This window comes from Exophiala dermatitidis, assembly GCF_000230625.1.
Source record: "Exophiala dermatitidis NIH/UT8656 unplaced genomic scaffold supercont1.1, whole genome shotgun sequence".
In the NCBI taxonomy this organism is placed as follows: Eukaryota; Fungi; Ascomycota; class Eurotiomycetes; order Chaetothyriales; family Herpotrichiellaceae; genus Exophiala; species Exophiala dermatitidis.
Window position 1 is genome coordinate 2155329 of NW_008751646.1, and position 27096 is coordinate 2182424.

The following is a 27096-nucleotide window of genomic DNA, read 5'->3' on the forward strand; positions in this document are numbered from 1 at the left end:
CTGCCTCTTGATTCACTGTGTTTATCAATCGCTGGGGAGCGTCAGGGCAGCGTGTCGATCGACATATTCACTCGACGAGGCTGCGATGGAAGTGAATTACCTACCCAGTCATGCCAACGGCATAATACGCAGTTGAGGTCCAGGAGGGTTAATGGTGTGGATTTGAATGGTACTACTGACTGACTCCTGGTTCATATTAAGTACCACTACTACGCACAGAGACGCGTTCCTCGAAGCCAGAAGAGAGAAGAAGACGGGAGGGTCAACGAAGAGAGAAACTTGGGTGTCAATCAACGGAGTTTCATTGATATCGAGAAGAGCAGGATCTGTTATTTCTCTACTACTCGTAGGGGGCACGCCAGCTATCAACCTTTGTTTTGAGTCGTTGGCCGCCAAAGGAAACCGCAGCTCATTCTTCCTCAATCTTCGCAGCACCCAAATGCCAATGGCCTAGTAGAACATGCCATGACTCCAAGTCTCCCCATCCTCAATCTGCGTCACGCGGGCCCTGATTTCCCTCATTTCCATGCAACTGATGCCCTCGTGGCTGGTTGTCTGGCACGCCGAGCACAACAACTCGCGGCAGCCAGGACACGAGACCACCAGCCCCTCCCCGCCGGTGCCTTCCACATGGACAACCGGCAGGGTTGTCGGACAGTTCGGGGTCGGACAGTAGTACAATTGGGCAGGCCGGGAAGAGACAAAAGAGCGGAACGACTGGCTAAGCACCTCTTCATAGTCGTCGTGGCTTGTATTCACACTGTGCGCAGATTGGCCCTGACTAAGCATGGCGATAATAGTGTTTCGCGTGTGTTCATAGAGACTGGCTGGGCCGTGCATGATTAGTTGGCGTGTTCGTAGATCGCGGTGGACAAACAACAGCCTCGGCTGGCTTAGTGAGTTGAGAAACGACAGTCCCGCGTCGGTCAGGAAGAAGTCGTGCCACAGGGATTTGTGCTTTGTGTCCGCGAAAATGATCCGGCCTGCCAATATTTGTTCAATGGCGACTCTTAGCTCAGCAACAGTGTAAGGGTGTTTTCCAGTGATAACGAGCACAGCCTTGTCTGCTTTCTCGTACCGGACCCAATTGTGTATCGTCTTGTGGCTTTGTCGCCATTTGTTTAGGATCTGATCACTTAATGCGAAATAAACCTCGGGCAGAGTTGGTATTTCCACCGTGACGACTTGCTCCATAAATAGCCGCGATCGCAGCTCAGGAAGGTATCTTCCACTGACAGAAAGAGCCAGGCCGGTATCTGTGGGAGTTTGGAATCGAGCGTAGGCTCTCCAACGACGACTTTTCCCTGTAGGAACAAGTTCAACGGACGCCAACTTGCTGCCGTGAGCACTGAACCTACTGGCGAGGAACGAAAGGGTCCAGTTATGCTGTATTGTCGATTCACGGGGAGCTCTGCTGAACGCGATGTTGTCCGGGGCAAAGCCACGTAGTATGTCCTGAAGATCTTTTTCCTCTGTCTTCGGGCTAAGGTTTCCCACCTCGATTGTCTGTATCCAGTCCTGAGATGTAACATTTTGCACTGGCGGCAACAGTCGGCAATTCAGTCTCCTGCCGTTTAGGTCTCTGTGGAGAGTCTTCCAGGCAAGGCCGACCGATGTTCTGTTGCGGTACTGAAGGTACGCCACTCCCGATCTTTTGAACCAGTTACAAATGACGGTGCATCCTGGCATGATCGATGTTGGGCTGGTCATGGAATCTGGGAACTCGAGATTGAGGACTTCTGCCGCGGAACCAAAAGTTACCAAAATTCTGTCGATCTGTCGTTGAATGTAAGGGATAGACAACGGTGTTGGCACGGTATTTGTCATCTGTGACTGTCATCCTCGTTCTATACCACCGGATGGTGTACTCACATTCTGAGGTTGTAGATCGGTAGACTGGTCTGCACTGTTCATGATGATTGTGGCCTCTGTTGAGATCTGTGGAGTTTTCACAGCGCGGCAGGAGAAGTCACCAGGTAGCTCAGTCTGGATGAGGTGAGGGTGCGCAGGCAAAGGCGGCAGAGACTGCGTCAGAGAAGGTGTCTCCAGTTCAGTCGATCTAGCCTCAGGGTGTGTCTCTCGCGCAGAGTCCCGCGCTCCTGAAATATGCTCGAAGTTGCATTTGCTGCCATTGTAACAATGACCCCGTCGAAAGTACTTGCAGACCGGCATTGTGTAGTTGTTAATCTGCTTTGCTGAAGTGTTGGTGCGGCTCTGGGATGGAATGGAAGTAAAGAAAATGGGACAGAGTGCGATAATGGAGGCAGTGCAACAATGATTAAGCGTCCGATGGTGATAACAGATATATCTACCTTAGGAGTGCAGCTAGGAAAGGACCCACCAGGTGAACCGATCTATGTCGGACATAAGGTGTAAAGGTGAGGTCTTATAAGACCTTTACGTCTTAAATACGTGTTCAAATCCAGATAGTTTGTTGCTGCAGCACAAGCCCTCTCTTTCTTGTAGCAAACCTAGACCAGCACCTGTATCTCAACATTGTGCCATTGCTTCCAGCTGTATCGTTGTTGTTTGCTTGAACAACCATATTGTCGGACACTGGCCACGAACTTCCCTTTCGAACATGCTCAATCGATGAACGTCTATGTCTGAACGGGGTTGTGGTAAGGGAAGATATCCTCCGAGGAAGAACACCCATTGTTCAGTGTAAAAAGCAATCTGGCGCAAGGGATGCCATGTCCGATCTTCATTTCATCGGCATCGTCAATGGATACGTTCAAAGCGTCGTCCGCACCGTTTGGCGATGATCCAGACAAAGGAGCAAAAGTGCTGAGGTATCTCTGTGCCATCCAGACAGCATAATGTCGGTCGCTTCACCTGATAATCTGCTAAAGCCTTCGCAGCTCGGATCGTGACCATAGCACTTTTTCAGGTTCCTTCCGTTGACGATCGGCTGGCTTGATCCGTCGAGGCTGTTTAATTGCAAGCAAGTACACTCAGCTGCCCGCTTTGGTATTGGTACAGCCAAGCATTGCGCCAAAACAGTCCTAGAGCGACATCATCTTATCAAGCGCAAGACTGACGACAAGGAGAAGATGTGATGAGGTTGAAGTTGATGATGACAAAGCAGCTGACTTTTGTCTCGCACGTGACTCGGAAGCCACGCTACCCACAAAAAGGGGAAAGCGCAAGACGAGACATTGTGTGGGACAAAGGAAGGAACGAAAAACCGGGGAAAGAGCCACAGGGGTCCACCTTCCACTTTCCCCAGCTACGTCACCACAAACTCCTCTGGCTCCTCTTTATTGGCACGCACTCCAAGCTCAGCTCCTCGCGGCTGTCTGAGGCTTCCTTCCTGAAGGCTGCGGTTGGTCTCGTCGCTTACCTGGACCTTGTTCTTCAGAACGCTCGTATCTGGAGGGTGTATGCCAAAGATTCCGGGCGTCCTTGGCCCCCAATCATTGACCACAGGATCCAGACTCTTTGCAAACTTTGGGCGGGGTTGATGTCGGCGTTACTCGAGGTCAGCCGACAAGGGCGCTCAACCAAGCGCCCTAACCTCGCGATATCTGCGGAATGCATGAGTAATTTGGGTTTGTTGTACTGCGTGGCTTCTTGCGATGATGCATCATCCCGTCTGCACCTCTTCTCGCACGCGACAGGTTTCCCATGTCACGTAGTGATTGGCACGTAGGAAAGAAGTCGACGGTAATGCTGGACTCCTTACGGCACTAGTCGGTCGCTATATATACTTCCTCTTCCCCGGCTATCCCGCCTTTCTTGGGTGAGGCTGAGTCTGCGCAGTTTCTTGCTTCCAACTTTCGCAATGGTCGGTACAGCAGATCCGTACTACAACCGCAAGCAAGTGCCTGGTAAGACGGCTAAGACTGCACTCTGTATTGCTGTAACCTGGACGCTAATCCTCGCCCACTTAGATGAATTGATCAGAGACGTTGGCCTGACTGGGCTGACCCCGCAAGAAGAGCACTGGAACCGTGAACGCAAATACAGCGTCAATGGAGCGGATGTTAGACGCTTCAGCAGCGGTAAAAGGGGTAGCCTGGAACCACGCGACGATCCATACTATGGCCGGAGACGGCTCTCGAGTTGGTATATCCGTTACGCACGCAGCACGAGAGCTAACCCTTTATCGCCAGAGGCTGAGATCGCGGACGTTGGAGAGACTGGTCTGACACCAGAGGAAGAACATTTGAACCGAGAGCGAAAGTATAGCGTCAATGGCATCGATGTCAGAAAATTCAGCATGAGTCGGAAGGGTGGTCTAGAGCCTCAAGACGATCCGTATTATTCACGGAAACGAGTATCGAGTGAGCAGCGCCCCTTCTCCCCAGTCTAGGAACAAATCTGAGGCAGCAGTCGTAGAAGCCGAGATCTCCGGCGTAGGCGAGACCGGCATGACCCCTGCCGAACAGTTCGAGGTTCGGGAGCGGAAACAGTCCCTCTTCCAGCTGTCCGGCGACCCTTTCGACCTTGTTGCCGGCCGGCACCGACAGTCGGTGTCAGGAGTGGCGAGTGGAGCGTCAGACGCCGCCACCCGACGGCGAAGCTCTGCAGTCGCTCCAGATATCGTGCCAGCCATGGCGTCGCACAGCGGTTACCATGGTGAGAAGCTTGCCACGATCCAGAGTCGCCCCGAGGTTCCACCCCAAAGTTTTAACACCACCGCCTTCGGTGACAATGGTGCAAGCAGTGGCTCTTCTGGTAGTCGAGATCCCAGTGCCCTTGGCAATGGTGCAGAGGGGCAACATCACATTTACCACGATATCGTGACGAGCGGACGCCCTCACCGAGCTCACGTCGACGACGACCCAGATAGCGTGGCCCCTGACGAGGTTAGGTGACATGGGAGACCAAGCAAGGGAAGAGAGCCTGTTTTCTGTCGGAGCACACTGCAAGTGGTCACACCATGTATTAAGCACCTTATGAAATACCGTTGTAGTAATGGCGGACACTGTTCTTGAAGGAGGATTCCAAAGTTTGCTCGACCATCATGCATTGCGTGGTACGCCGTGAGTTAAGGCTCCTCGCGTCATTCTGTGACAATTTTGTCAATTCAGGCGCGTGAGATCTAGCCCTTAGCAGCTCTCTTGTCGTTCGAAAAGATGACAATCGCATCTTTCGAAGCACTGTGCCAGACTAAAAATCATTGACGCACATCGTTCCAGCGTATGGCCCTCCAGCATCGACGGCACTGATCACACACAGAGTTGATAGCCGTAGAGCAACACAACAGTAGACAAAATGCATGATCCAGGATCCAAATGATAGCTCTGCGACCCAATTTGGCGGAGTTATAAATCTTTCCCAATCTCGTTGGTGAGCGAAGGCCATCACTTGTCAACCCTTCTTCTAGATAGAGTGGGCAGGCGACGACATTCCCACCCTCATAGCAGCCAGGTGCAAAGTTTTCGCCTCGACACGTCTCACAAAACAACCCGCTGCTGTCGGCCGCCTTTGAGCTGCACCATATTCTGACGAGGTGCTCGTATTTGGCCTTCGTGCTCATTTTGTCCCAGTCTTGTTTGGAGCAATCCACCTCGCGGAGCCACCCAGGCCTCTTCTTGTATGCCAGCCTCTTGCGAAAGTAGGTTTCGTCACGCGGCAGGATCTTGTCACATTCACAGCAATAACGCATCTTGTCCTTGGGGAGCCATCCATGAGCTAGCCGAATGACGAGAGTATTTGCGACGGGACGTTTGCCGAAGGGGGAGGCAAACGGGCGCCATGTCTGTTCGGTGAGACGAGGTGCAGAGACCATCGCCCTGGCCAGATTCTTGCATGTCAAGGCCACACAGACCCGGTCGATGGGATGGAGGTATTCGGCAATTGCATGGACCACTTCGGCAGGTAACTTTGTCATGCTGCCTCGACCAGGGGCACGAATGGCGGTCGTCGCCGCGTCGGGCAAGACCTGGCCATCATCGTTGAGAGCAGGATTCGTCTTGACATTGCCAGAGGAGGCCAGACCTAGGTCAACCTGCGCCATAACTCCAGAGTTAGGCGGCCATTCCTTGGTTGTAAAAGATAACACTGCTGTACTCAGTTTACCTACCTTTTGCGGGATCCGAAAGAGAACCAGACGGTCCTGCTCATCATAATTCCAGGCTCTGGTTCTCTTCTCCATCATGAGCCGGACGTCCAACCACTCCTCGGACCATAATGGCCAGTCCGGCCCACATGTGCCGATGATTTTTATGTGGGGAGCTAAAGGCATAGACACCGAACTTGAAGGGCGCAATGTGAAAACCAGTTGATGATGGCCTTCTCTTCGAATAGGCTATTTGTGGAGAGTAGATCTGTACTGTCTCGCCTCATGGCATGGTACGACGAACCGCACAGGGTGGACGTGGACACCAGACCTGAGACACAAAGCGGAAGTTGTTCTGGGGCCTGACATGGGGCACTGTATATCAACTCAGCGTATGGTGGGCAGACATGATCACAAGCCTCGTTTGCATGGTGGTACGGGTGTCATAAAACGGTCAGAGTGACCAGGGAGTAGATGGACGAGTAGGGAGGGACATATGAAGGAGGCCGCCGCCAGGTCCTTCCTAAATCTTGGCTGCGCTTGAGCAGGCTTGATGTGGTGCATGTACCAAGCAGCAAGGCCTCTTAGTCTACAACATTGTCCTTAGTACTGAGCGACCAGCACTGGCAAGGAATGAGCATGCGGCGTAGTGGCACAACTACCTAGGAAGCCTGCTTCAAGTTGGTGAGAGGAACTTGAATGGCTGCCGATGACGCCCACGGCAAGGGTTGAAGGGGATGGAGGGGCACTCCCGCTGATATTAAGCCTGAACGAGTACCAATCTGGTTAGAGAACACAATAATGGGTGTACTAGTCTGTGTACCACCAGTAAGAGCCGCCGCCTCAATACTTTAGTAGTACTAGGCACCTACTAAGGTTACCAAACATCGCTACCAGCCTGGCTCACCACTGCACTGCACTGCACTGCACCGGCATGGCAGGTCAGGTTCAAGCTGTTGTATCCAGAGTTCGTCTCACTGCAGGTGGTGACGATCCCAGCATCACGTTGACGGTGGCGCTTGGTCCGCCCAGTCGTCAGGGTCAATTTGTTCAAAGCAGCTAGAAGATCTGTCTCCGGACCTCTACATCACTGACGCTGCCAGCGAGCGAGTGTCATATTTTCACTGAATCGACCGATAATCGAGCCGTAATCGTATCGACTGTGCTGCTGGCGGGGTTACAATGGGTATGACTGGGAGCACAAAGACTGATATGGGTGTCGATAGGCCTGGTGGAGCACGTTACTATTCGTTGGGCCAGTTGCTTGGGTTTGAGTGCCTACCATCGAGGGTTGTCTCAAAACAGTGTCTGGTGGGAAAGCAGATTCATTATTGCAAAAAGTCTGAATTGTGGGCCAAGCACACAGATCCTTCCTGGGCTCTGGGCCTCAGTCCTGACGAGCCGGTGTCAAGCTCCCGCGTTGAAAAAGAGCAAGCTCTGCAAAAGGCAAAAGGAAGAATAGTTGAAGTGTTCGGAAAGATTCACAAATGATGCCGCTGTACTGAACTCTAGGTAATCAGGCTTAGGCAAAATGTCAAAATAAACCCGCACCATCGGACTATCAAATCATAGGGTGGGCCCGTGGGGCGTCTTGATTGGCATGTCGAAAAGATCAATCTCGGTGTCCGCGTCCGTGTTGGTGGGCTTGAAGCTTGTGGAGCTGGAGAAGGCCGGACTGCTGGCCAAAGTGGTGGTGCTTTGAAGCCGCAACGGCAGTCAGAAGCTATCGAATGGGGAGGGCGTCAATACCAAGTTGATATCTCTCTCTGCAACCGAGCTCGAGTCTCGGGACATCGCCGTTGTAATGCGTGCGATGCAAGGATCTGTTTCCTGACTTATGAATGCACGCATGAAGGGATCATTGATCCGGAGATGGCGATAGTCGAGAACTGACGAGCATCGAGGCTGGCTGGATTGGGGTCGAACTGTGGGCCGATCTCGTTCAACAGCCGTTAGGAGAAGATGCAGTACTACAAGGTACAGTAGTAGTGATTTGCTGGACACGTGGAGTCGGGCGAACCGACTTTGGGAAAATGTGAAAACTTTCCCCTAGGGCTGGGTTTTCGCACGACTGAGCTGCGCCACCACAAGCAACAAAGCGCCATCTCATAAATTCGAAATGTCGAAGGCTTTCAGTCAGGGGAAATGAGGATATTTCCCCTTCAGGCGACACGCAAGCCACAAAAGACAACGGGTGGATTGTGATTGGCTATATCTTTACCGGTATTCAACCAACTCCATTTAGTCATTCCGTTTCGGGTCTAGTGAAGGAACCTGCCGGGTTAGCCCCAACCTAATCCAAACTTGACAAACAACAACCCGATGGATTCTCAAGTTCAGACGCTTTCTCCGTTACATTTCAGATTTGGTGCCTCCTTTTCCTTTGCTTGGGCTTGCAACCTTTCACTCCTGTTCCAAAGCCAGAGCATACCTAGGTACCATTCGTTGGTCCCGTTGTTTAGCCGTGCATGGCCGCAGTACTATCGATTGTTAGGCTCATCCTTGCTCCGCTAAGGCCTCGACTCAGGCTCGATTTCGTGGCGGGCGTTGACTGACGCCGCTCCCGCCGTCACTGTCTGTCAGTCTAGCCAGACTCAAGTCTGTCTGGGCAAGAATCCTGCACGGCATTGGCCGCTCTACACGGTGTTGATAACTCTCAAGCGCAGCTCATTTCCGATGCTACATATTCGCGGCCTGACCAGAGAAATGCCCCAATCTGTATGCGCCGCAATGGACGCGCTTCAGGCGCCCTCACATACTGACGGAGGGATGTTCGCCCATTTCGGGATGACGCGGCAAATTGTCTTGAGTCTGATATAGCCTGATATAGCAGATACTGTATGCCTGTCTTCCTTCTCTCTTCTCTTTTGTGCAGCGTGTCGCCGTCGTTGATCTCTTTCTCGCTCACCCAAGTCACTCTTTCAATATGCCTTCCTCATCACTCTTTCTGAGGTCGAGCATCACACTCGTTTCTGCCTTGTCTTTGTTTTCTGCCTCTGTTTCTGCCGCTTCTAGCACCTATTATGCTCTGGATACCGAATATTCCGGCACTTCGTTCATCAATGGCTTCAATTTCCAAAATGTGAGTGGCAAAAGATGCTTCTGTAGGCCGAGCTTGATGACTGACACCATTTGTAGACTGCTGATTTGAGCCATGGTTTTGTTACGTACGTTGACACTCTTGTTGGCTGTGGACCAATTTGGGGTTCGGCGACTGACCGTTCCATGCAGATACGTCGATAAGCAAACCGCGGTGAACTCGGGTCTTGTCACCTTCGACGATGGCTCCGTCCAGCTGCGAGTTGATTCGGTCAACACCTACGATGGCACTGCCGACTACTGGTTGAAGAACGGAGTGGGCCGACCAAGTGTGCGGATTGAGAGTTCGTCAACATGGACGCATGGTCTTTTCATCGCCGACATCAAACATATGCCGACCACACACACCAGCAACGGATGCGGCACCTGGCCTGCCTTCTGGACTCTTGGTGACGGCACCTGGCCAAACCACGGCGAAATCGATATCATCGAAGGCGCAAACAACCAAGATGCCAATCTCGCCGCCGCTCACACCGGGCAAACTTGTGTGATTCCTCAAAGTTCCTCGCAAATGACTGGCACTTCGAATGGGAACAACTGCCAGTACTATAGTGCCACTGGAGAAAACGGGGCAGGTTGCGCTGCATTTGACCCGCGGTCGTACAGCTATGGCCCAGATTTCAATGCCATCAACGGCGGTGTATACGCTATGGAATGGACGTCGCAAGCCATCAAGACCTGGTTCTTCCCTCGAGGAAGCATCCCCACGGACGTCACGACAGGAAAGCCCGATCCTTCTCTTTGGGGCCTGCCTACATCAATTGTCAACGGACCTTTCTGCGACATTGACTCAAACTTTGCCAACCACCGCATCGTTTTCGACACTACCTTCTGCGGAGACTTCGGTGATGCCACTTGGACCTCTGGTGGATGTGCTGCAATCACAGGCCAGTCCAAGTGCTCTGTCTACGTTGGCAACAATCCAGCACAATTCGCAGATGCATACTGGGACATAAACTATGTCCAGGTTTATCAGTCAAAGCCTGTCACGACAACCACTACGACGACGACCACAACCACAACCAGCACAACCAGCAGAACCACCACAACGACAACCGTTCCTACGACGACCACAACCAGCACGACCGCGTTGACTACAACAACTCCCACAACCACGGTCCGATCCACGTCCACTTCCACGACCTCGGCATCCAGCTCTTTGACCAGCACCTCGACGGCTCAGTCTAGCACAACCAGCACAAGTGCCGCCAGCTCCACGACATCAGGAAGCAACGGCGTTGGTCCCATTGGAGGATCTGTCACCACGTCAACGACGGCTGCAGCTACCACCACGAGCGCCAATGTGAACCCGGTGACTTCGACCACCACCTCGTTCCATACATTCGGACCGTTCCCCAACACGACCACAACGACGACCTCCAGCGGAGGTCAAGGTGTCGGACCCATTGGCGGTGCCACCACGACGACCACATCCAATGCTGGTGTTGGGCCGATCGGCGGAGCCACCACGACAACCACCTCAAATGCTGGTGTCGGACCAATTGGCGGAGCAACCACGTCCAGCACCATGAACACCTGGGAAGACTGGGGTTCGCCCACCACAACGACCGCATCTCAAACCACTTCCGCTTCCACCTCCACATTCGTATGGGACGACTGGTTGTCAAGTGCTGTGGCCAATGCACCAAGTTCTACCTCGACATCTGTCCCTGTCACCTCCAGCGCCGCCACCTGGAACGATTGGACCGAAGTGACCATCACGCTTACTGGTGAGCTTTCTCCGAAATAGCACTGCTTTTTGAAAGGCCTTTCCTTCCACCACTGCTTTACCCATCCAGAATTCTCCATTTGTTTCTTGCCTCTTTTCATACCCCCAGTACAGCATGCTAATGTGATTCCCTGTGCAGAAACCTGGGTTGTGCCCTGCTCCACGGGCTACACCATCAAGACAACCACCGTGGTCACCACGCACTGCGGCTGCACCGAGACGCCCGTGCCCACCATCCCTGTGACCGTGACCACCATCACCCCCTCGCCCGGCTGGCCCGTCACCACGCCCGTCGTGTGCACTGTTCCGGTGCCCCAAGCCCCAGGCAAAACAGCTCCCACCGTTCCCACCGCCACGGCTACAACAGTCGTTGGAAGTGGCAGCGGCAGTGGTCACGGCCACGGCGCTGCGCCATCGTCGCCCGCCAAAGCTTCTTCCTCCAGCGCTGCAGGTTGGGGTTCTGGGTCTGGGTCTGGTTCCGGTTCGGGATCTGGATCTGGATCAGGTTCGGGATCGGGATCTGGCTCTGGCTCCGGTTCCTCACAACACACCAGTGGTGCCGCCGCAGCTTCGTCCTCCCCTCTCGTGACGCTAGCGACAACCGTCACCGTGCAGCCGGTCAAATCTGTGGCCGTGGGAACCGCGACACCCGTGGCACCCAGCACCACCAAGCCCTGGGTCGCCACCTACACTGGCACCGCTGCGGGCTCGAAGGAGCTGAGCGTCATGGCGCTCTTCGGCGCCGGTGCTTTGGCATTGGGCGCTGCTGTGGCTATTTAATTCAATTGCGAAATCTGAATTACTTATATACTTTGGTATTTAATAGATATGATCTCATTAGATGCGCAAATCGATATATTGTGTCATCTACAAGTAGGTCTTTGGTCTAATTTGTCTCTTCCCCGGGAATCCTGATCATGATCAGTACATTTTAAAAGAGTACACCTACCTCATATCCATCCCGTTCTTTAAATCATGGTGCCAGCACCGTGCCTAGACCACGTATTGAAATATTTCATAAACAGGAGCCGAAATTTTATCTCCCTCTAGACCCTAGACCCTAGACCATAACCGAAACCGAAACCGTCGTTACTTCGTAGCATTTGTCCTGCCATAATAGCCCGTATATAGAGCGAGGACCAAGGTATTGCACTCCGGGCAAGAAGACGGACAGGTATTGCGAGCCGGACGCAAATCCAAAGGCGATCATTTGTTCTTTCTGTTGTCCCAACCATTCATTGACCGTCGAACTCCCAGCGTCTTCCGGCCCATACCTGTCATTGACGTACTGGAGGAGGTGAAGCCCCCTTGTCCGATTGATGACACGCTTGTCTTGTGCATCGTCTTGGCAGGGCGCGAGAGGATGTAATTTGTCAGGGGCGCCGGTGCTGGTGCTGGTGCTGTTGGTGCTGTTGGTGCTGATGCTGATGCTGATGCTGATGCAGACTTGAGATTTGATGCATTCAATGGCTGTGCGCCAGAGTTGTCCTCTTGGATATTATCCTTTTGTAGTAATGCCCGGTTCTCTCCGTCGTTGCAATCAGGAGGGGGCGGAGAGGAGCTATAGAGATTGGCATAGCGAGAGTTTGGATTTGTGCTGGACTCCTTTAGGGCAGCTGTCGGTCGCTTGTAAGTCATCACATTGCGGAAGTCCGGTCGATGCGAGGACAATTCTGATGGTATCCCACTCTCGCCAATGTCACGACGGATTGGTGCACTTGGGGTCGGGATCGGAGGCACTGGTCGTGGTCTCTGGAAGGGCTCCGGTCTCGCAAGCTGAGGGAGATCCGGCTCGACAGGCAACGTGTTCTGGGATTTTGGTTTCGAGAAGAACGATGCAATGGTTCCCTGCGCTGACGCTGATCGTGACAATTTTACCTTTTTTTGCGGAGGCAGGCTCTCTGGCGGAGACTGATTCGACTCAGCAGCACTACTTTTCAATTGGCGTCTAGCCGTTGTGAAACCTAACGACATGTTGGAGGTGGAAAATGCCCCGATATTGCTCATGGTTGTTGCGACTTGATGAGTGTGGGTAGCTGTCGGTATCGAATGACTCCGTGACAGCGTTGGGTGTTGGGAGCCTTGTTGCTTGTAGCTTGCGGCTAGGACTTCTCCTAATGGCCTGCTAAAATCCGGCATATGTTGCCCATTAGAAGGTAGCATTAATGTCGGCCTGCGAGTGCCGTCACTGGGCCATACATTGTCGAGCTGGCTATCACTTTCAGCCAGACTCTGCAGGCTCCGAACCAGCTCCTCCTGGGACGGCATCGGACGTCCAAGGATGCTTGCAATATCGGCAATCGTCTTGTCGTCGAACAAAGGGCCAACTTGCGCGACATGGTGATGCAGCTTCGGGGGCAGAAATTGAGACAGACTTGATTCCACGTTGTCTCGAGATTGCGTCAGCGGAAATGTTAGCGTCAGAAGAGCTTGAGCCCGAGTCATTGCAACATAGAGCAAACGTCGTTCTTCGTCTGTGTCTTCCGATCTGGAGTGAGGGATTGAGCCTTCGTAGACCGCGGGTATGAAGACGACGGGCCACTCCAGCCCTTTGGCTGAGTGGATGGTGGAGATGGTAACTCTGGGTTTGTCGTTGCCGTCTTCCGAGTTATCCACATCGGTAGACAGAACGATATTGGCTAGGAATTGCGAGAGGACTTCGTGAGCACCATCCGAGGGTTGCTGTTCTATACCATCAACCTGGGCGAGCTGGTCCTCGGTCGTGGAATGCAATAGGACTTCAGAGGCATGAGTAAGGAGTTCTTTGACGTTCTCGATTCGATCTTCGTGATCGTCCTTGTATTTCTTTTTGAGGTAGTTCTCAAAGTCTAACGACTTCACAATCAAATCAATCAATTTGCTCGGGACTGTGGCAGGCATCATCGTTTCCATTTTCTGTCTGGCATTTTTGATCATCGCTATAAGGCGTCCAAGTTCCTGCTCGCAGGGTTTGGACAGTTTCTTCTCGGGCGTCAGATCTCCACATAAGACCCTTTGGACTACAGTCCAGAGTGAGAGCTTTTGTTCTTCTCCAAGCTTGATCAGCTCCGCGATTGTGGCTTCCCCAATCTTTCGGGATGGCACATTGATGATTGCAAGAAGGGCTTGGTTGTTGTCTGGGTGACTAATGGTGCGAAGGTAGTCCACGATTATTCGAATCTCCACTCGGTCAAAGAAACGTGTACCGCCTACCATGCGATAGGGAATTCCAGAATTGGCCAGAGCCTTCTCGATCAACAATGACAGAAAGGCTGATCGAAGCAGAATGGCAAAGTCTGAGTGAACAAGAAGACCTCCAGTCATGACTGTCATCCTCTTGATCTCGCTAGCGATCCAGAAAGCTTCTTCATTCGGATTGGGTAGACGGCGGAGGACGGGTTTGGTGCCCAAGCAATGGGTTGCTTTTAATCTCTTCTGAGGCCGGGCAGTGTCCTGCTCGATGACTTCCTGTGCAAGGCGCAGCACTGAGGATGCGGAGCGATAGTTTTGTTCCAGGTTAATAACAACGGTTTCGGGGTAGAACGCTTTCATGCGTCGTAGGTTCTCAATCTCCGCAGATCTGAATCCATAAATACTCTGGTCGGGATCTCCGACGATGGTAACCCTCCGCGAGGCTGAGGCCAGGAGTTTCATCAACTCGAATTGCACGATGTTGGTGTCCTGGAATTCGTCGATCAGTAGCGCTTCGATATTTGAGGCACAGCCCGGCCATGCACGAAAAAGCTCGACGCAACGCAAGAGCAGATCATCATAATCCAAAAGCTTAGACGTTGCCAAAGCCTCCTCGTACTCATGAAACACAGTGATGAATTCCTGCTTCTCCAAGTGCTTCTGCGGCGTCTTCCGGAGGTCTTCCAGTTTCTTGCCCTTGGCTTTGTGACTGGAAATCTTGGACCGCGCGGCTCTTGGGTCAATGGATAGATTCAGCCTTTTGATGATCCGTTTAATGATGTTCATGCTGTCAGAGGAGTCTGCGATACCAAAGCTTTTCAGAACGCCAATGAGATGGCCGTATGCGACTAGGTAACGTCGACAGATGGAGTGAAAGGTCCCCAACACCAACTTGGCCTCGACTTCGCAGCCGAGTAAGCCCCTGAGGCGTTCCCGCATTTCACGGCTCGCTTTGATGGTGAATGTGCAGCAAATGACACGCTGAGGATCGAAGCCATGGTGGGCAATCAGGTAGGCAACGCGACAGGTAAGTGTCTTGGTCTTCCCCGAACCCGGCGGCGCAAGTACCTGCAGAACCCGTGCCGGCGAGGTGACAGCAGACCTTTGAGCTTCATTTAGCCCCCGCAGGAGCTCGGCCTCCATGGCATTTGATGAGGGTAGAAAAGACAAACGTGAAAAACGCGCTCACGAAACCCACGCGTTGGGGAAACACGCGGGGTTGCGCCAAGTCCCGTGATTTTTCTTAGTCATTTCTCAGACCGATTACAGTTTCGGGCGTTTGAAATTAAGCTTAAAGTTAGTTTGAACTCAGTCAACGCCAAGCAAGCTTGTGAGCACCCCCTTCAGTTGAAGTTCAACGCACCGCAAGCTACTAGTAAGTAATATTGCCCAGCAACCCTGTCGGCATCAACGTCTGGCTGAGCATGGTGTCGTCTGCAATGCCTTCTATATGAAAATTTTCACGTACAGACCTGGATGGCATAGTTCAGCGCTTGATCGAGGGTGGTAAGGATTACCGAGTCCCACTTTCGCAGGCATGGGTGTTGGCTTGCCACCACCCTCGAAGCCCTCTTATACTTTATTAGCGCTTGCTTGATACCATGCGTATCTTGGTCCTCACATCGACCAATGTTTAAACTGAAGCCACCGTGGCAGTTGAGGCGGTTATGCAGAAAGCCTCGACGACATACATGCCAGACATGGAGGGGCTACCATAGGGACTGTGAGTGCACGAGACTGGGCCCGAAGAACCAGATTTGGATCCTTACTGGATCATGCCGAAGCTTTGACTCGAGTGTCATGATTGATTCTCCCAATTGGCTACCAAAAAGCACCTTTCTTGAGCTCAGTTGGCTCGCTGAATTGAATGGATTGAGCTCAGTCCCAAGCAGGAGAAGCAGTAAAGCTTGTGGGCCATGCAAGTGCAATCAGGTGGGTATTTGTTGGATGTGGCCACTTTCCCTCTTGGACACTTGGACTGCGTTCAGACGATTACATTGTCTCGAACAATACCGGAGGTGGGTGAGTTTCGACCTATTGTGTACCAAAATTGAATGCCTTCTACGGCCGATCAGCCGTACAACATGGATACAATAGCAATACTATTGAGCAGACTGCGGTTGGGCTGCAAGGTCCTCTGCGTCCGAAAACCGCAGTGACTGCAGTCACTGCAAAGCTTATTCCGGCTCGCGAGGGTTCAATGGCGGCACCGGACTTCACTGAAAGCATAGTTCAGTCGACTGCGTTCTTATTGATGCCTGATCCAGGTAGGCCCATCGCAGTGAAGCCATGGTTGAGCCGAACAATAGCAATCTGGTAGTCCGAATCATGATTGGGGCCAAACGCGAACACAACGCGCTCCTTAACTGCATGCTTTTTGCAGTGATCTGGTACGAGACACCTCTCTGGGAGGAGGACCTGATGCTCCAAGTATAAGTATCCTCTTCATCCCAGCTCTTTTGCTCTTGCTCTTTCTTTTTATCCATCACAGAAACGACCACTCTCGAGCTACAACAACACAGTCTTCAAGACACAGATCAAGAACGGTCCTCGGTAACGAAGCTCGACAGTCGACACACGACCCGAATACTAGTACTACAACCTTCAGACACAGCTTTCAGCACCGTCGCTCCTTCCGCACGACGAAGTAGCATCACCCCGAAAGCTAGTTGCTCTCCCTCACTCGACCCTCCAACACCTTTTCGTACCCCCACGCCCATATCTCGAGCTCACAACTCCACCAAATCTCAGCACCATTAACCCACCCTACCCACCTCCCTGCATCGATACCGACTCGAACAACAGCAAACATGTCTTCCTCCACTTCCTCCTCTTCCCGCTCCAAAGTCTCAATGAAGGTTGCCAAGTCCTCCTATTTCACCAACGTCAGGGCAACCCACAATAAACTCCCGCTGGGCAAGGCCCAAACCCCTTCGACGCCTTCGTATTCCTCGCCCTCCACGCCCTCCACCGCCTCTAGCTCATCACCATCAACTTCTTCACTCACTCCCGCTTCCTCGAACTCGTCACTCTCACCTTCTCCGTCACGCTCTCCGAAACCAACACTTCCGCAATCCGCCAAGCCCACGGGCGTGATCAAAAAACGCCGGGCCGACCCAGAGAAGATGTTCCACAAACCATCACGACCGACAATCCGACACCCCGCCAGCTCGGCCTCCCCACCTCGGACGCCCTTCCCGACCGAAAAGGGTTATAAGCTGGTGAAACCATCACCAGGAGCGCAACCGTACCGCACCTCCGACGCTCGCCGGAACAGAGGCGGCCGCGGAAAGACGGTGGATGTGGCGGTGCCGAAGACGCTCATCTGCCCGATCCCGGAGAGGAACTCCGAGGCCAGCGTTCGACGGGCAACGGTGCTGGAACAACTCATCCAGGAAGGCCTGGAGAGGAAGCGGCTGGAGAAGGAGGGGAAGATCGCCGTCGATCTTGGCCCGGAGGATAAGGAGCTTGGCCCCGTCAACACCTATTACAGGGGGGCGGATGGGGAACTGCACGAGTTGCCGCCGAATAAATTGAAGGAACTGGAGAGGACTCGTCCCCGCTGGTAGATGTGATACGACGCAGGTGGCGTCTGAATGGATCCGAGTAGATTAGCTTTAGTTAGTAGCCACACTGGGATGGCAATCGAGTACTCTTGAAACTTGTCCATGATATTCGAAACAAATAAGCTGCAGTAACTAGCAGTAATAAGGTATTGCGCCTCTCTTCCCTTTCACTCCGAAGCCAATCGCTGCCTTATGGCGTCCCCTCGTACTCTGAGGGCTGAGGGTCTGTCTATTCTTGTCAATAACAAACGCACAATTACCCTACTTGACTGCAGAGGGCAATGTAGCATATAACCTTGCGGTAGTCAAGGAAGAACAAATAGCAAATACACTTAGGTTTGAGGTTCCCTCCAGTTGAGACCTATATTTACAATGATGGGATTTGTCGGGGAGTGTGTAGAATATACTACAGTGGACTGGGAGTATATAACGAAAATCGCCCAGTTTATTATTATTTATCCACAGCGGGCACTCCGATTATATAGGTATATACACATATCAACACAGACATATAGCACTTCAAGTTGACAGCAGGGCCTTTTGGACTGCAATACTTATTGTAAAAATCCACCAAGCTACCTCCTTGCTATTTCTCGGAATACACGGTGAGCCATCACACCTGCACATAGATACCCGTATGTCTGGTCTCCTCCTTGCTCGTTGTATCGTTCCATCTCCTCTTGACATGGTGGGAACCGGAATTACTCGTGAGTATAGGGCTTCTCTCTGCCATAGTGAGCCATTGCAATGTTTATTGGCCTGTGTGGCTAAGCACACGCCCTCTCTCAAAACTGCGATCGGCAGGCTATCTGTTGAAGAGCCGCGGGATAAATTTACAGTAGAGCAATAGCGAAGTCAAGGCAGCAAAATGATGAGAGAAAAGCAGGATCTGCGATTGACTGATTGATTGATTGATTAACGAAACGCTGTTCAGGGTATCTTCTCTTTTCTGTTTTCCCTTGTAGGTAGGGACTGAAAAGGAAAAAAGCTAATAAAAGACAAGGCTCAATGCCGAATGACCATCCTGTGCACGCCGCAAGCCATGTTAGCACATAAAGCAAAAGCTCCGCTTGCTGATGAGCCTTGCACAAAGCCCAGAAGGGCACGCTCGGCCGAAGGCCTCTCTCGACGGAAAGGCCCTGAAGAACAAGTTCTACCATTTTTTCCATCTGGCCCGGTTTTCCACTGTCCATGGATCATTTATTACAGGAAATTTGCTGGACCGCCGCACACAATTCCGCCAGCACGGTTTGAGATCAATTTTGCCCATCAGCCACCGAAGATGGGCGTCATCTTCCGTGGAATTCGACCGCAAAACCACAAAAGAAGGGAAGGCATTTTCAACCGACCTGATTTGACATCACCTGCCCAGATGGGGTTGAGAGTGCTGCAAATACCAGTGGTCTTCATGGTTGTTGACAAATAGCACAATGTTGAGTGAATGGGACGCTTGCAATGCAATGAAAAGGCTTCCGCAGCTGATGACTTGCATTTCTAGTGAGACACTGGACAGGCAGGTCATGCTTGACCGAGGATCGACTTGCCAAGGGATGTTTTGGCATTTTATGTCCATGGCAGCGGCCTGCTGCCTGGGCAGGGAAGCCACCTCAGTAGGTCTCACCAGCCCATTGCTGAACGGAAACCGGGTATTGCGCAGAATACTGATTGTTCACCGTGTTGGGAGTTGGAGTGGGAGGGACGTATTGGTTTGGGGCGTTGAAGGTCTTCTGGGTGACTCCAAACATCTCTCCCTCAGGCGTGATTGGAGGAGTGTACAGTCCGTGCTGAACCATCGCGGGGAATTGAGGCTTCTGAGGAGTGGTGTATGTTCTGAAATACTCTGGTCCAGAGGGCTTGACTGCTACGCAAGGTGGAGTGAGGTCGTAGGTGGGGGTGATTGGTGCACGAGCGCTGGCAGCTCTCTGGGCAATGTAGCTGGTCAAGATTCGCGAGACGCTAGAGTGTCTCACCGAGGCATATTTGCGGGTCAGTATGGTGGATGGTTCCTTGACTTTCTGCAACAGCTCCATGACCGTAGTGCTGCAGTAGCGTGAGCCAAACTCAGTCGTTCGTGATTGTTGCCGACCCAGAATATGTCGTGCAAGGGCAAGGGCAGAGAGAGCAAGAGTCGATGCCCGCTTAGAAACAAACTCCCGATGGTAGAGTGCAATCTCAAGGATGTACAGTGTCAAACTCTCGGTTTCAGGGTCGTAGACGTTGTCCTTGACGGCTAGACGCATGAAAGAATCCACGGTAGGATGGCCGATAGCCCAGCCCAGGGTCGAGAGAACATGCCACTCCATCTGCAGGAACATATCGTCATCGTAGAGTGAGCAGCACATGGACTTCAACTCCTTGATTGTGGGGACCTTCTCTTTCTTGTCACCATACTTCGCAGCGATGAGGAGCGCAGCGCAGCCAACGAGCTGGTAGTGGCGTTTGTAGACGACTCTCTTTGAGCAGTACCGGTCGAGCAGGTTGATGGCAAGGAACAAAGTCTCGGGCAAGAGCTGAAAGGCAGAGTGGGCTTCGACCAGGAAGTCAAGCAGATATGGTCTCATGAACCACTGAATCTCGGTCTGGATATCAATAGCATCGACGTCGGGCATCGTTTCAATCTGCGGAAACACGTCAATGGAAGCTCAACTGTGGCAGGGTAACAACACATACGTCCATCTTGAGCATGTGCTCGAGCATATCATCTTGGTAATCCTCGGCATCCCTTCTCGACAACTCAGAGGCCATGAGATGTTGTCGGTGCCTGGCGACCTCTTTCTCATGGTCCGCCTTTTTGATGGCTGGACAAGGGGCTTCGTCGAAGACTTCTACGATGCCACTATCGTATCCGCTGTCATTGGAACCGAATGATGGGATTCTGTTAGAGGCCATGGTGCAGGTTGTGTAGAGGAATCTTGGATGGAGGGCGAGTTCGAGTAGAAGAAAAAGCTGCCCACGGTTGGCAACTGGGTGAATGAATGACGGATAAACGTGAATCGCAGTAGTGAATTTGTTGGGTTTGAAAAGGAGTGGAAGTGATTGATGTAATCAAATATTGCACAAGACTGGAGGTGGCCAGGAACCAAGGAGTGAAGAAGAGTTCTTCTAGATTGGAAAGACTGGAGCGTGCAGCACGGTCAGCGACATTTTGATAGGATGTGTAGTCTGCTAGGACTTACCGAAAGGGGGAGACGGCACGACGATTACACAATCCTTGTTACCAGGGATCACCGCGACTGCTTCATCTGGCAAAGGATTGGAATGGCAATCAAATTGGCACTTCGTGCGTGGGAGCAGCAGAGGTCGAATGAACGCCTCCGTCTGACTGAGCTTGGGGCTCTAGGTTGGAATGTAGCCCTAGGAAGACCACGAGATGATACCAGCTCCAGCACACTGAGCCTGAACCGACGTCAGTGAGGATGCACAACAGGCATAGACAGGAGCTCAGACCTTTGGAATTCCGGGAGCACGTTGTCTATTCCAGACCTCCTAATCTTGTCGTGCTGGGATGAGGCTAGGGCTTGCCCGCGACGTGAGATCTGTTTGGAAAATGCCTGTTAGTCGAGATCCATAGTGGAATGAGCCGCTGCAAGCAAAGTTCAACACAAAAGCATGGCCTGAAGGATTGGTGGTCATGAAGGACAGGTCCGGTCCATAGGTATGCAGAAGTATCTCCAGCAGTCAGGGTTCGACGATTGATCGAGGGGCTAAACTCCGCATTCCCATGCTTGCAGGATCGTCTGGGCCGTGTCCTCCCTTTACCACTTCCTTAAGTGTCCAGGGCTGCCTCCATACTGGAAAGCTAGATCGGTACCTCCCCTCCTCTTGCCACGTCAAGACCATACCAACGGCGTAACGCTATCCCTTCCCTTTCTAGAATTTCACTGCAATCTCCTGCGGATGTGATCCTTCTCTTCCTGCTCTGGCCAGTGTTTTCAGATATACCGGCAGTCGAAGTTCTTGGTGGATGCTTGACAGTAAAGCAGGTTGGTGGGGGACCGTGACCGTGGACCATGTAGGTATTGGTAGGACAAGACGAAATTGGACCAGCACTCATGAAGAGATCGACAAACAAGAGATCAGTGAACCGGGACCGCTGGTGAATCAAGGCCATTTGTTGTCGTTGTGTGGTATCGTCGTCGTCGTCGTCTCAATGAACGCCTTCACGTGCAAGCCACCCTTCAGGGAGGCCAGCAATGCAGAAGTACAACCTCACCTTTTTCTTGGCTTGAAATTAGATTGACGTCGTGGGACTGCTGCTGTTAACTCAAGGCAGACGCTATCCAGAACGTTCTGCAAAAGAGTGCACAGAGTTGTCGAGCAGGGCAGGCTGAGGTGTGCCTCGGTGAGGGCTCAGGAGGGTTAGGTGAGAGCTGGTAGTGGAAGGTGAAGGAGAGGAGTAGTCGAGGACATGCAAGATACTCAGATCGGTTGTGATGTATCTGAAGGTCCTACGACCGAGAAGGAGGAGGAGGAGAGAGGGATAAAAGAAACGAGGTCAAGACCTCTGGAGTGCAGAAGACAGTGGAGAGAAGAAAGGACAGGAGATGGCACTGCAAGTCGAGATGAACGATTGACTTGAGCAGTGTCCAGGAGTTGAGAGACGAGTGGAGAGTGGAGTGTGCGAGAGGTTGACAGCTCTGCGCGCAAGTGATTGGGCCTCCAACCAGCCCAGACGCTTGCAGGGTTGACAGGCAGGGGATTATTAGGGATTTGCGGCCGCGGCGACGGGCGACGACGACGTGCAGTGCCAGTGCCAGTGCCAGTGCAGAGCGCGCAGAACAGTGCATTATTACGGTGCGATGCCGGTGCAGCAAAGCGACAGCCAGCCCGCAGGCCGCAAGCCACAAGCCAGACGCCCTTCCCAGCAAGCTCCAGCCCGCAGACGCAGCCAAGTGGGAAGGCCAAAGACCCGATGCCCGCCACGAACCAGGCATACAGTAAGGCTCATACCTTACCTGTACGCATACACCTGTAACATCGTGGTCAAGCTGGTATCAAATATGGTCTCCATACGAGGCACACGACGGTCACAGATGTTGGGCTTCAAGCTGTCTGTCTACACTCTACTGGAGCGATTCCACAGTTCCCACTATCTCAAGAAGAAGAAGCAACTTAAGGTAGGTTAGGTGGTAGGTACCTAAGGTAGCTGTAGGCCGAATTCAGCAAGCTTAGAGTGGCAGCTGTAAGGCTCAAACCAGTTGCACGGTGACTCGAGGACCCCTAGATAACTGCCGGCCAGCGGCTTTTAAGCTCCTCGCACCGTGGTGACAGGGCACGCCTAAAGAGCCTAGAAGGCTGTCTCTTGGGAGGCAAACCACGGGCAATCGTGTGGCCCGAATCAACTGTACCTTCGGACAAGCCACCTCCAACACCACCTCCTATCTGCCTACCACGTACTGTTCTCATCATGGTTCTAACGGCTCATCTAACACACCCTCTAACACCCGCCGCTCATACCCCTTACAGCTGTCACCGACGAACTTTCCGTCTCGATAATTTCCCATTATCGTCACGGCGTTCGTGCTAAGTTAATGTACCGAACGCAGCGTTGGGCGTGGCTGCTTACTGTTGCCCCGTGGCCATTGAATGACGGTACGAAAGCACCGGGCCAGTAACCATAATACAAGGAATCATTTCGGTATGTTTCTGACCATAAGGCCCCTCTCCTTGTAAGTGTTACAGCACATCAGCGGTGGTCGCCGGTCGCGCGGCTGGTGGTTTCCAACAGGAGCGCGTTGTGCCGCGTCGATTGGCCCGGTTGTTGGACATGTTCCTGTTTTTCACCTGGCCTAATGCAAGCCCACATCGTGCCAGCTGCTCGGGGCCAAAGCTGGGCGGACGGCTTGAACGAATGTCGTTGCAGAGCTAGAAACATCATCGATGAGCTGCCCCTGCAACTTGACGTGAGTTTATTTATGTATGGCGTCCTCTCCACCGCGTAGCCATTTCAGCACGGCCCTTAGTCGGCTTCGTGGGGAGATGATATGATGATCATTTACTCGGTTGGCCTACGGCTGACTCGGCACCACGACGACATAGCAGAAGCAACCTTTGTTCGCCGATATCAAACATGATGAAGCAGGACCATGGCCACGACAGATCAATGTCGTGTTGCTCTCTGCCGTGTCGCCTCAAGATTTGGAGCTGTTGAAGATTGTGCAACTGTCACAGCATCGGCAGGGGTTGGCTGTGGCCAATGTGCCCTCTTCGGCTACACCATTTTGAGATCCAGAGATCTGCCCTATCTCATCTAGAGTAGCGTGGCCCCTAAGCTCAAAGGAACGGAGCTACTCCAGCCTCTTTCAATGGCTCCAACTTTGCAAGCGAATGCGAACACCCGACAGCATCTCGGACCCGGCCTGTGGAGAGACAGCCGGTGCCGTCAAATCATCAAGCCAACTTTGCTGCTTCTGGCAGGCTCATTTCATTTTACAGATGAGCGATGAAGTTATGGCAGAAAGCCTACAGTACAGTGCGTGCTTTCCCCTCACGAAGCCCAGTAACCAGGGCCGGTCCAACACTGTGGCATGCATCAGTTCGATTACTGAAGACGTTTCCTTTGGCCCTCAGTCAGCATCCGGCCAACATAAAACAAACCTGGCACAGAGTGACGCCGTGGAGTAGGACTGGTCGCCCACCACCCAATGCCCGGTGGCTCAACCTGTTGGCTCTCCAGAAAGGCTACATGTCCGTGTTACTTGACGTGCATGGAAACGACCTCATCGTTACTCTGGGTGATCCGAAGAAATCCACCACTTGACATCACTACTGCTACGGAGGATATGATACTAAAGCAGCCGCCGGCCAGGCTGGGCCGGAATGGTTGCTCACAGCTGCAGGCCACTGGCACCCATTAAGTAACGATTATTGTTTATTACAATTGGCCTGCGGATGATAGCATGGAAAATGGCTCCAAATGGGTATGTAAACAATGCATCGATCCACGCACGCGACCGATCCAGCTCCGACGTGGAAAGAAAATTTTCCAGAAACGCGTTTCGTGATTCAACAGGGAGATGAAGCTGAGACACCGAATTACAACGATCAATAATTAGGGCAATCTGTAGCATGTACATCGTACGATTTCCCAAGTCACATACTATGAAGATCCAGTCTACAACATAGGCTAGGCTCCTCGGAGTACACTCGCCGGTATTGGTTCGTTTGAAGGTACCTTACTGTTGCTGATATTATATCGGTCCTCCTTTTCAAGTACTGCCACCGTTGAGGGCTCCTTTAGGCTTCATACTACATTCTGCCTACAAATATACAGCAAACATGTAATTGGTGGTTAGAGAATCTTCCGTCTATAGGTCAATATACAAAAAGCTGCTGTCCCTCACCAACCTTACTCACAGCTTGAAATCCCCAGATCCGGGAATTGACAATACCGGCTCCAGGACATATCTGTCCCATCCCACTTGTAGGTTTTTTTTTTCACGGTTATGTCAGAGGCTGTCTCTAGAGCTGGCCGGCGGATATACCACACTGCACTGCACGCCCACTTAGCCACATGTCCGAAACAACCGACGCGTAAAGGACAGGAAGATCAGGTTGTAGGCACGCGACTGCGCATGCTTACCGTGTCCGATTCTCAGGCAAAATCTGCCGGGCCAAAGTGATTGCAGCTGGACGCGTGAGAGACTAGACCCGATGGACACTGCAGCTTCGAGCTTTTTCAGCCCCGTGATGGTCCAGCGGCAGGCTTCGGATCACATCCAGAGGACAGGGAATGGGGTTTAAAGATCCATTCTGCGCGCCGGCAGCTTTGCTGGTGCTGGGTCTCCGCCAGTATTACGACTAGATATTTACGCCGTGGTATGCTTCTACACTGCAGTATACTATTCTTTACGTTTTGTTCGCTCATGACTCCTCGATGACACGGAGAGATCGAAGAATGGGCTCGAGATCATCAACGCGCCTGAAGCGAACATTGTGCAAAAGGCGCGTCTGGCGTCTTCCACCATTCCGGCGGCTGGGGCCACCGCGAGACCACTGGGTGCTGTCGTAGTAGTCGACAGTCATCACTGTACAGTCCATTGTACGGTACCTGCCGTGGCTCTCCATTTACAAATCTAATCGATCGAGAGAGAGCCGGCTGGTTGCCCACCCGCGCAGGAGATCAGCTCCTTCAACAAAACTGAAGTCGGGTCGACAGCCTCTGTGATTTCATGCCACTTGCATCTCCGTCCGCAATGCAGGTGCAGCGGCCGCGAGGAGCCGGAACTTTGACCGTTGTTACGGACAGACAACTAAGCCGCCGAAGCTTCATCATCCCTCATCAACCACCCAAACGGTTCGCGTCTCGAGTGCAGAGACAGGCAAAAGCCAAAGCTGAAGCTGAAGCAAGAGCAATCAGTCTGCACGGACGCCTCTGCTTCTGATGAATGCTGCCAGCAGCGGCGACCCTGCAACGCTCGTGCCTCGTCAAATACGCAGACACTGCAGTGGTAGTAGCTGTACCCGGCCTCTCCAGGTTACCGCCCTTCCGTTACCCTTGTACCCTGACTTTATTGACATATTTCACTTTGATCCGATTCAAGTACCAGTCCGATTGTTCATCTAGACCCTTTCAACCTCAACGGTCCACCAAATCTCCCCGTACAGTTGACAGGCAATGCTAGATCTGGCGTCATGCTGCCAAATTTCCTGGCTCCCCCATTATTTCCCTTTGCTTGTGCTCCATTCGATCCAGAGCAATTGTTGCTAATTCCTGGTAAGCTGATGGCTGGTATGCGAACTATTATTACTGTTGAACTTTAATGCACATACGGCCTGCACTTAAGGAAGCCTTTGTGACGGAGGGGACTATCATCAAGCAGTGGCAGATCGCGGACACGTCGATCCATGTCCGCGTTCACCAAGCCATCCCACTTCATTCGAGATGAGTCTAGATACTCTGTCGGGTCCTTAGCGATGATCACTGAAATTTGAACGCTGAGGCCCTATCCAACTCGGTCACAGTCTGAGGGAAACCCTTCCCGTCTGTGTGGTACTTGACGGCGCCTCAGAGCTTCTCCTGTTCATGGGCCTAAAGAGCTCCTCATCATCGAGAATGACACGATAGTCAACATCAGGCGCCCAGATGCCACGGCCCATCTAACGCCTTATCTCGTCAAGTTTGGGCAATTTCCGTTCAACTTGAACAACAGCCTCTCAAGCAGACCATCTATGGTATCTTGTCGCTGCGATATCGGGTCAACGCGACGTCGGGGCATACGGTACGGCAGGTTAGGGAAGATTACGTGGTCACTGACATTCCCTAAGCCCGGTCGGAGAGTCAAAACGGGCTCTAGCGGGCTGGTAACAGGCTTGGCTGGATGTTCTTCTGGGTTGAGTACAATGCACAAGAAGACCGCGGAGTTTCCTGAACCAACGCTCAGCATCCGCGGACGGAACTCGAAGCAGATACACCGTCGTTGCCACCCCAGCGCTGTGGACTGGCCTACTAGTAGTAGCAGGGTATATGCCAGTGCTCATTATTATTCTCGCCTTCCTTCGGACTCCAAGGCCTGCTGAACCAA

General features: G+C 52.5%; 7 protein-coding genes across 7 annotated transcripts; 3 read left to right on the plus strand and 4 right to left on the minus strand.

Moving 5' to 3' along the window:
- Positions 1-450: 450 nt before the first annotated feature.
- On the minus strand, positions 451-1827 carry HMPREF1120_00775 (uncharacterized protein; the record flags this gene model as incomplete). Its single annotated transcript, XM_009154777.1, has 1 exon — positions 451-1827. The coding sequence occupies one exon, from the start codon at positions 1825-1827 to the stop codon at positions 451-453; it is 1377 nt and encodes a 458-aa protein (XP_009153025.1).
- Positions 1828-3784: 1957 nt separating this feature from the next.
- Positions 3785-4820, plus strand: HMPREF1120_00776 (uncharacterized protein; the record flags this gene model as incomplete). The annotated part of the gene is made up of 4 exons (XM_009154778.1): positions 3785-3830; positions 3894-4064; positions 4116-4286; positions 4342-4820. The coding sequence occupies 4 exons, from the start codon at positions 3785-3787 to the stop codon at positions 4818-4820; spliced, it is 867 nt and encodes a 288-aa protein (XP_009153026.1).
- Positions 4821-5122: 302 nt separating this feature from the next.
- On the minus strand, positions 5123-6103 carry HMPREF1120_00777 (uncharacterized protein; the record flags this gene model as incomplete). The annotated part of the gene is made up of 1 exon (XM_009154779.1): positions 5123-6103. One exon carries the CDS (start codon positions 6101-6103, stop codon positions 5123-5125), a length of 981 nt encoding a protein of 326 aa, XP_009153027.1.
- A 2830-nt stretch (positions 6104-8933) lies between these two features.
- Positions 8934-11615, plus strand: HMPREF1120_00778 (endo-1,3(4)-beta-glucanase; the record flags this gene model as incomplete). Its single annotated transcript, XM_009154780.1, has 4 exons — positions 8934-9089; positions 9146-9174; positions 9239-10836; positions 10975-11615. The coding sequence occupies 4 exons, from the start codon at positions 8934-8936 to the stop codon at positions 11613-11615; spliced, it is 2424 nt and encodes an 807-aa protein (XP_009153028.1).
- HMPREF1120_00779 (DNA helicase II/ATP-dependent DNA helicase PcrA) lies at positions 11610-15157 on the minus strand. The gene has a single exon (XM_009154781.1). It carries the CDS (start codon positions 15147-15149, stop codon positions 12042-12044), a length of 3108 nt encoding a protein of 1035 aa, XP_009153029.1. The 5' UTR covers positions 15150-15157; the 3' UTR covers positions 11610-12041.
- Positions 15158-16816: 1659 nt separating this feature from the next.
- On the plus strand, positions 16817-17575 carry HMPREF1120_00780 (uncharacterized protein; the record flags this gene model as incomplete). Its single annotated transcript, XM_009154782.1, has 1 exon — positions 16817-17575. One exon carries the CDS (start codon positions 16817-16819, stop codon positions 17573-17575), a length of 759 nt encoding a protein of 252 aa, XP_009153030.1.
- Positions 17576-18152: 577 nt separating this feature from the next.
- On the minus strand, positions 18153-22384 carry HMPREF1120_00781 (G1/S-specific cyclin CLN3). Its single transcript, XM_009154783.1, has 5 exons — positions 21786-22384; positions 21020-21108; positions 20749-20968; positions 20243-20688; positions 18153-20190 (listed from the first exon to the last, which is right to left on the minus strand). The coding sequence occupies exons 4-5, from the start codon at positions 20459-20461 to the stop codon at positions 19180-19182; spliced, it is 1230 nt and encodes a 409-aa protein (XP_009153031.1). The 5' UTR covers positions 20462-20688; positions 20749-20968; positions 21020-21108; positions 21786-22384; the 3' UTR covers positions 18153-19179.
- Between the last annotated feature and the right edge of the window lie 4712 nt (positions 22385-27096).

What these genes read in the sequence shown, in the direction of transcription:
- HMPREF1120_00779 (XM_009154781.1), bottom strand. Translation starts at nt 15,149, where the DNA reads ATGGAGGCCGAGCTCCTGCGGGGGCTAAATGAAGCTCAAAGGTCTGCT.
- HMPREF1120_00781 (XM_009154783.1), bottom strand. Translation starts at nt 20,461, where the DNA reads ATGGCCTCTAACAGAATCCCATCATTCGGTTCCAATGACAGCGGATAC. An exon ending in AGCACATGCTCAAGATGGAC is followed by an intron (nt 20,191 to 20,242) that starts GTATGTGTTGTT and finishes GTGTTTCCGCAG; the next exon opens with ATTGAAACGATGCCCGACGT.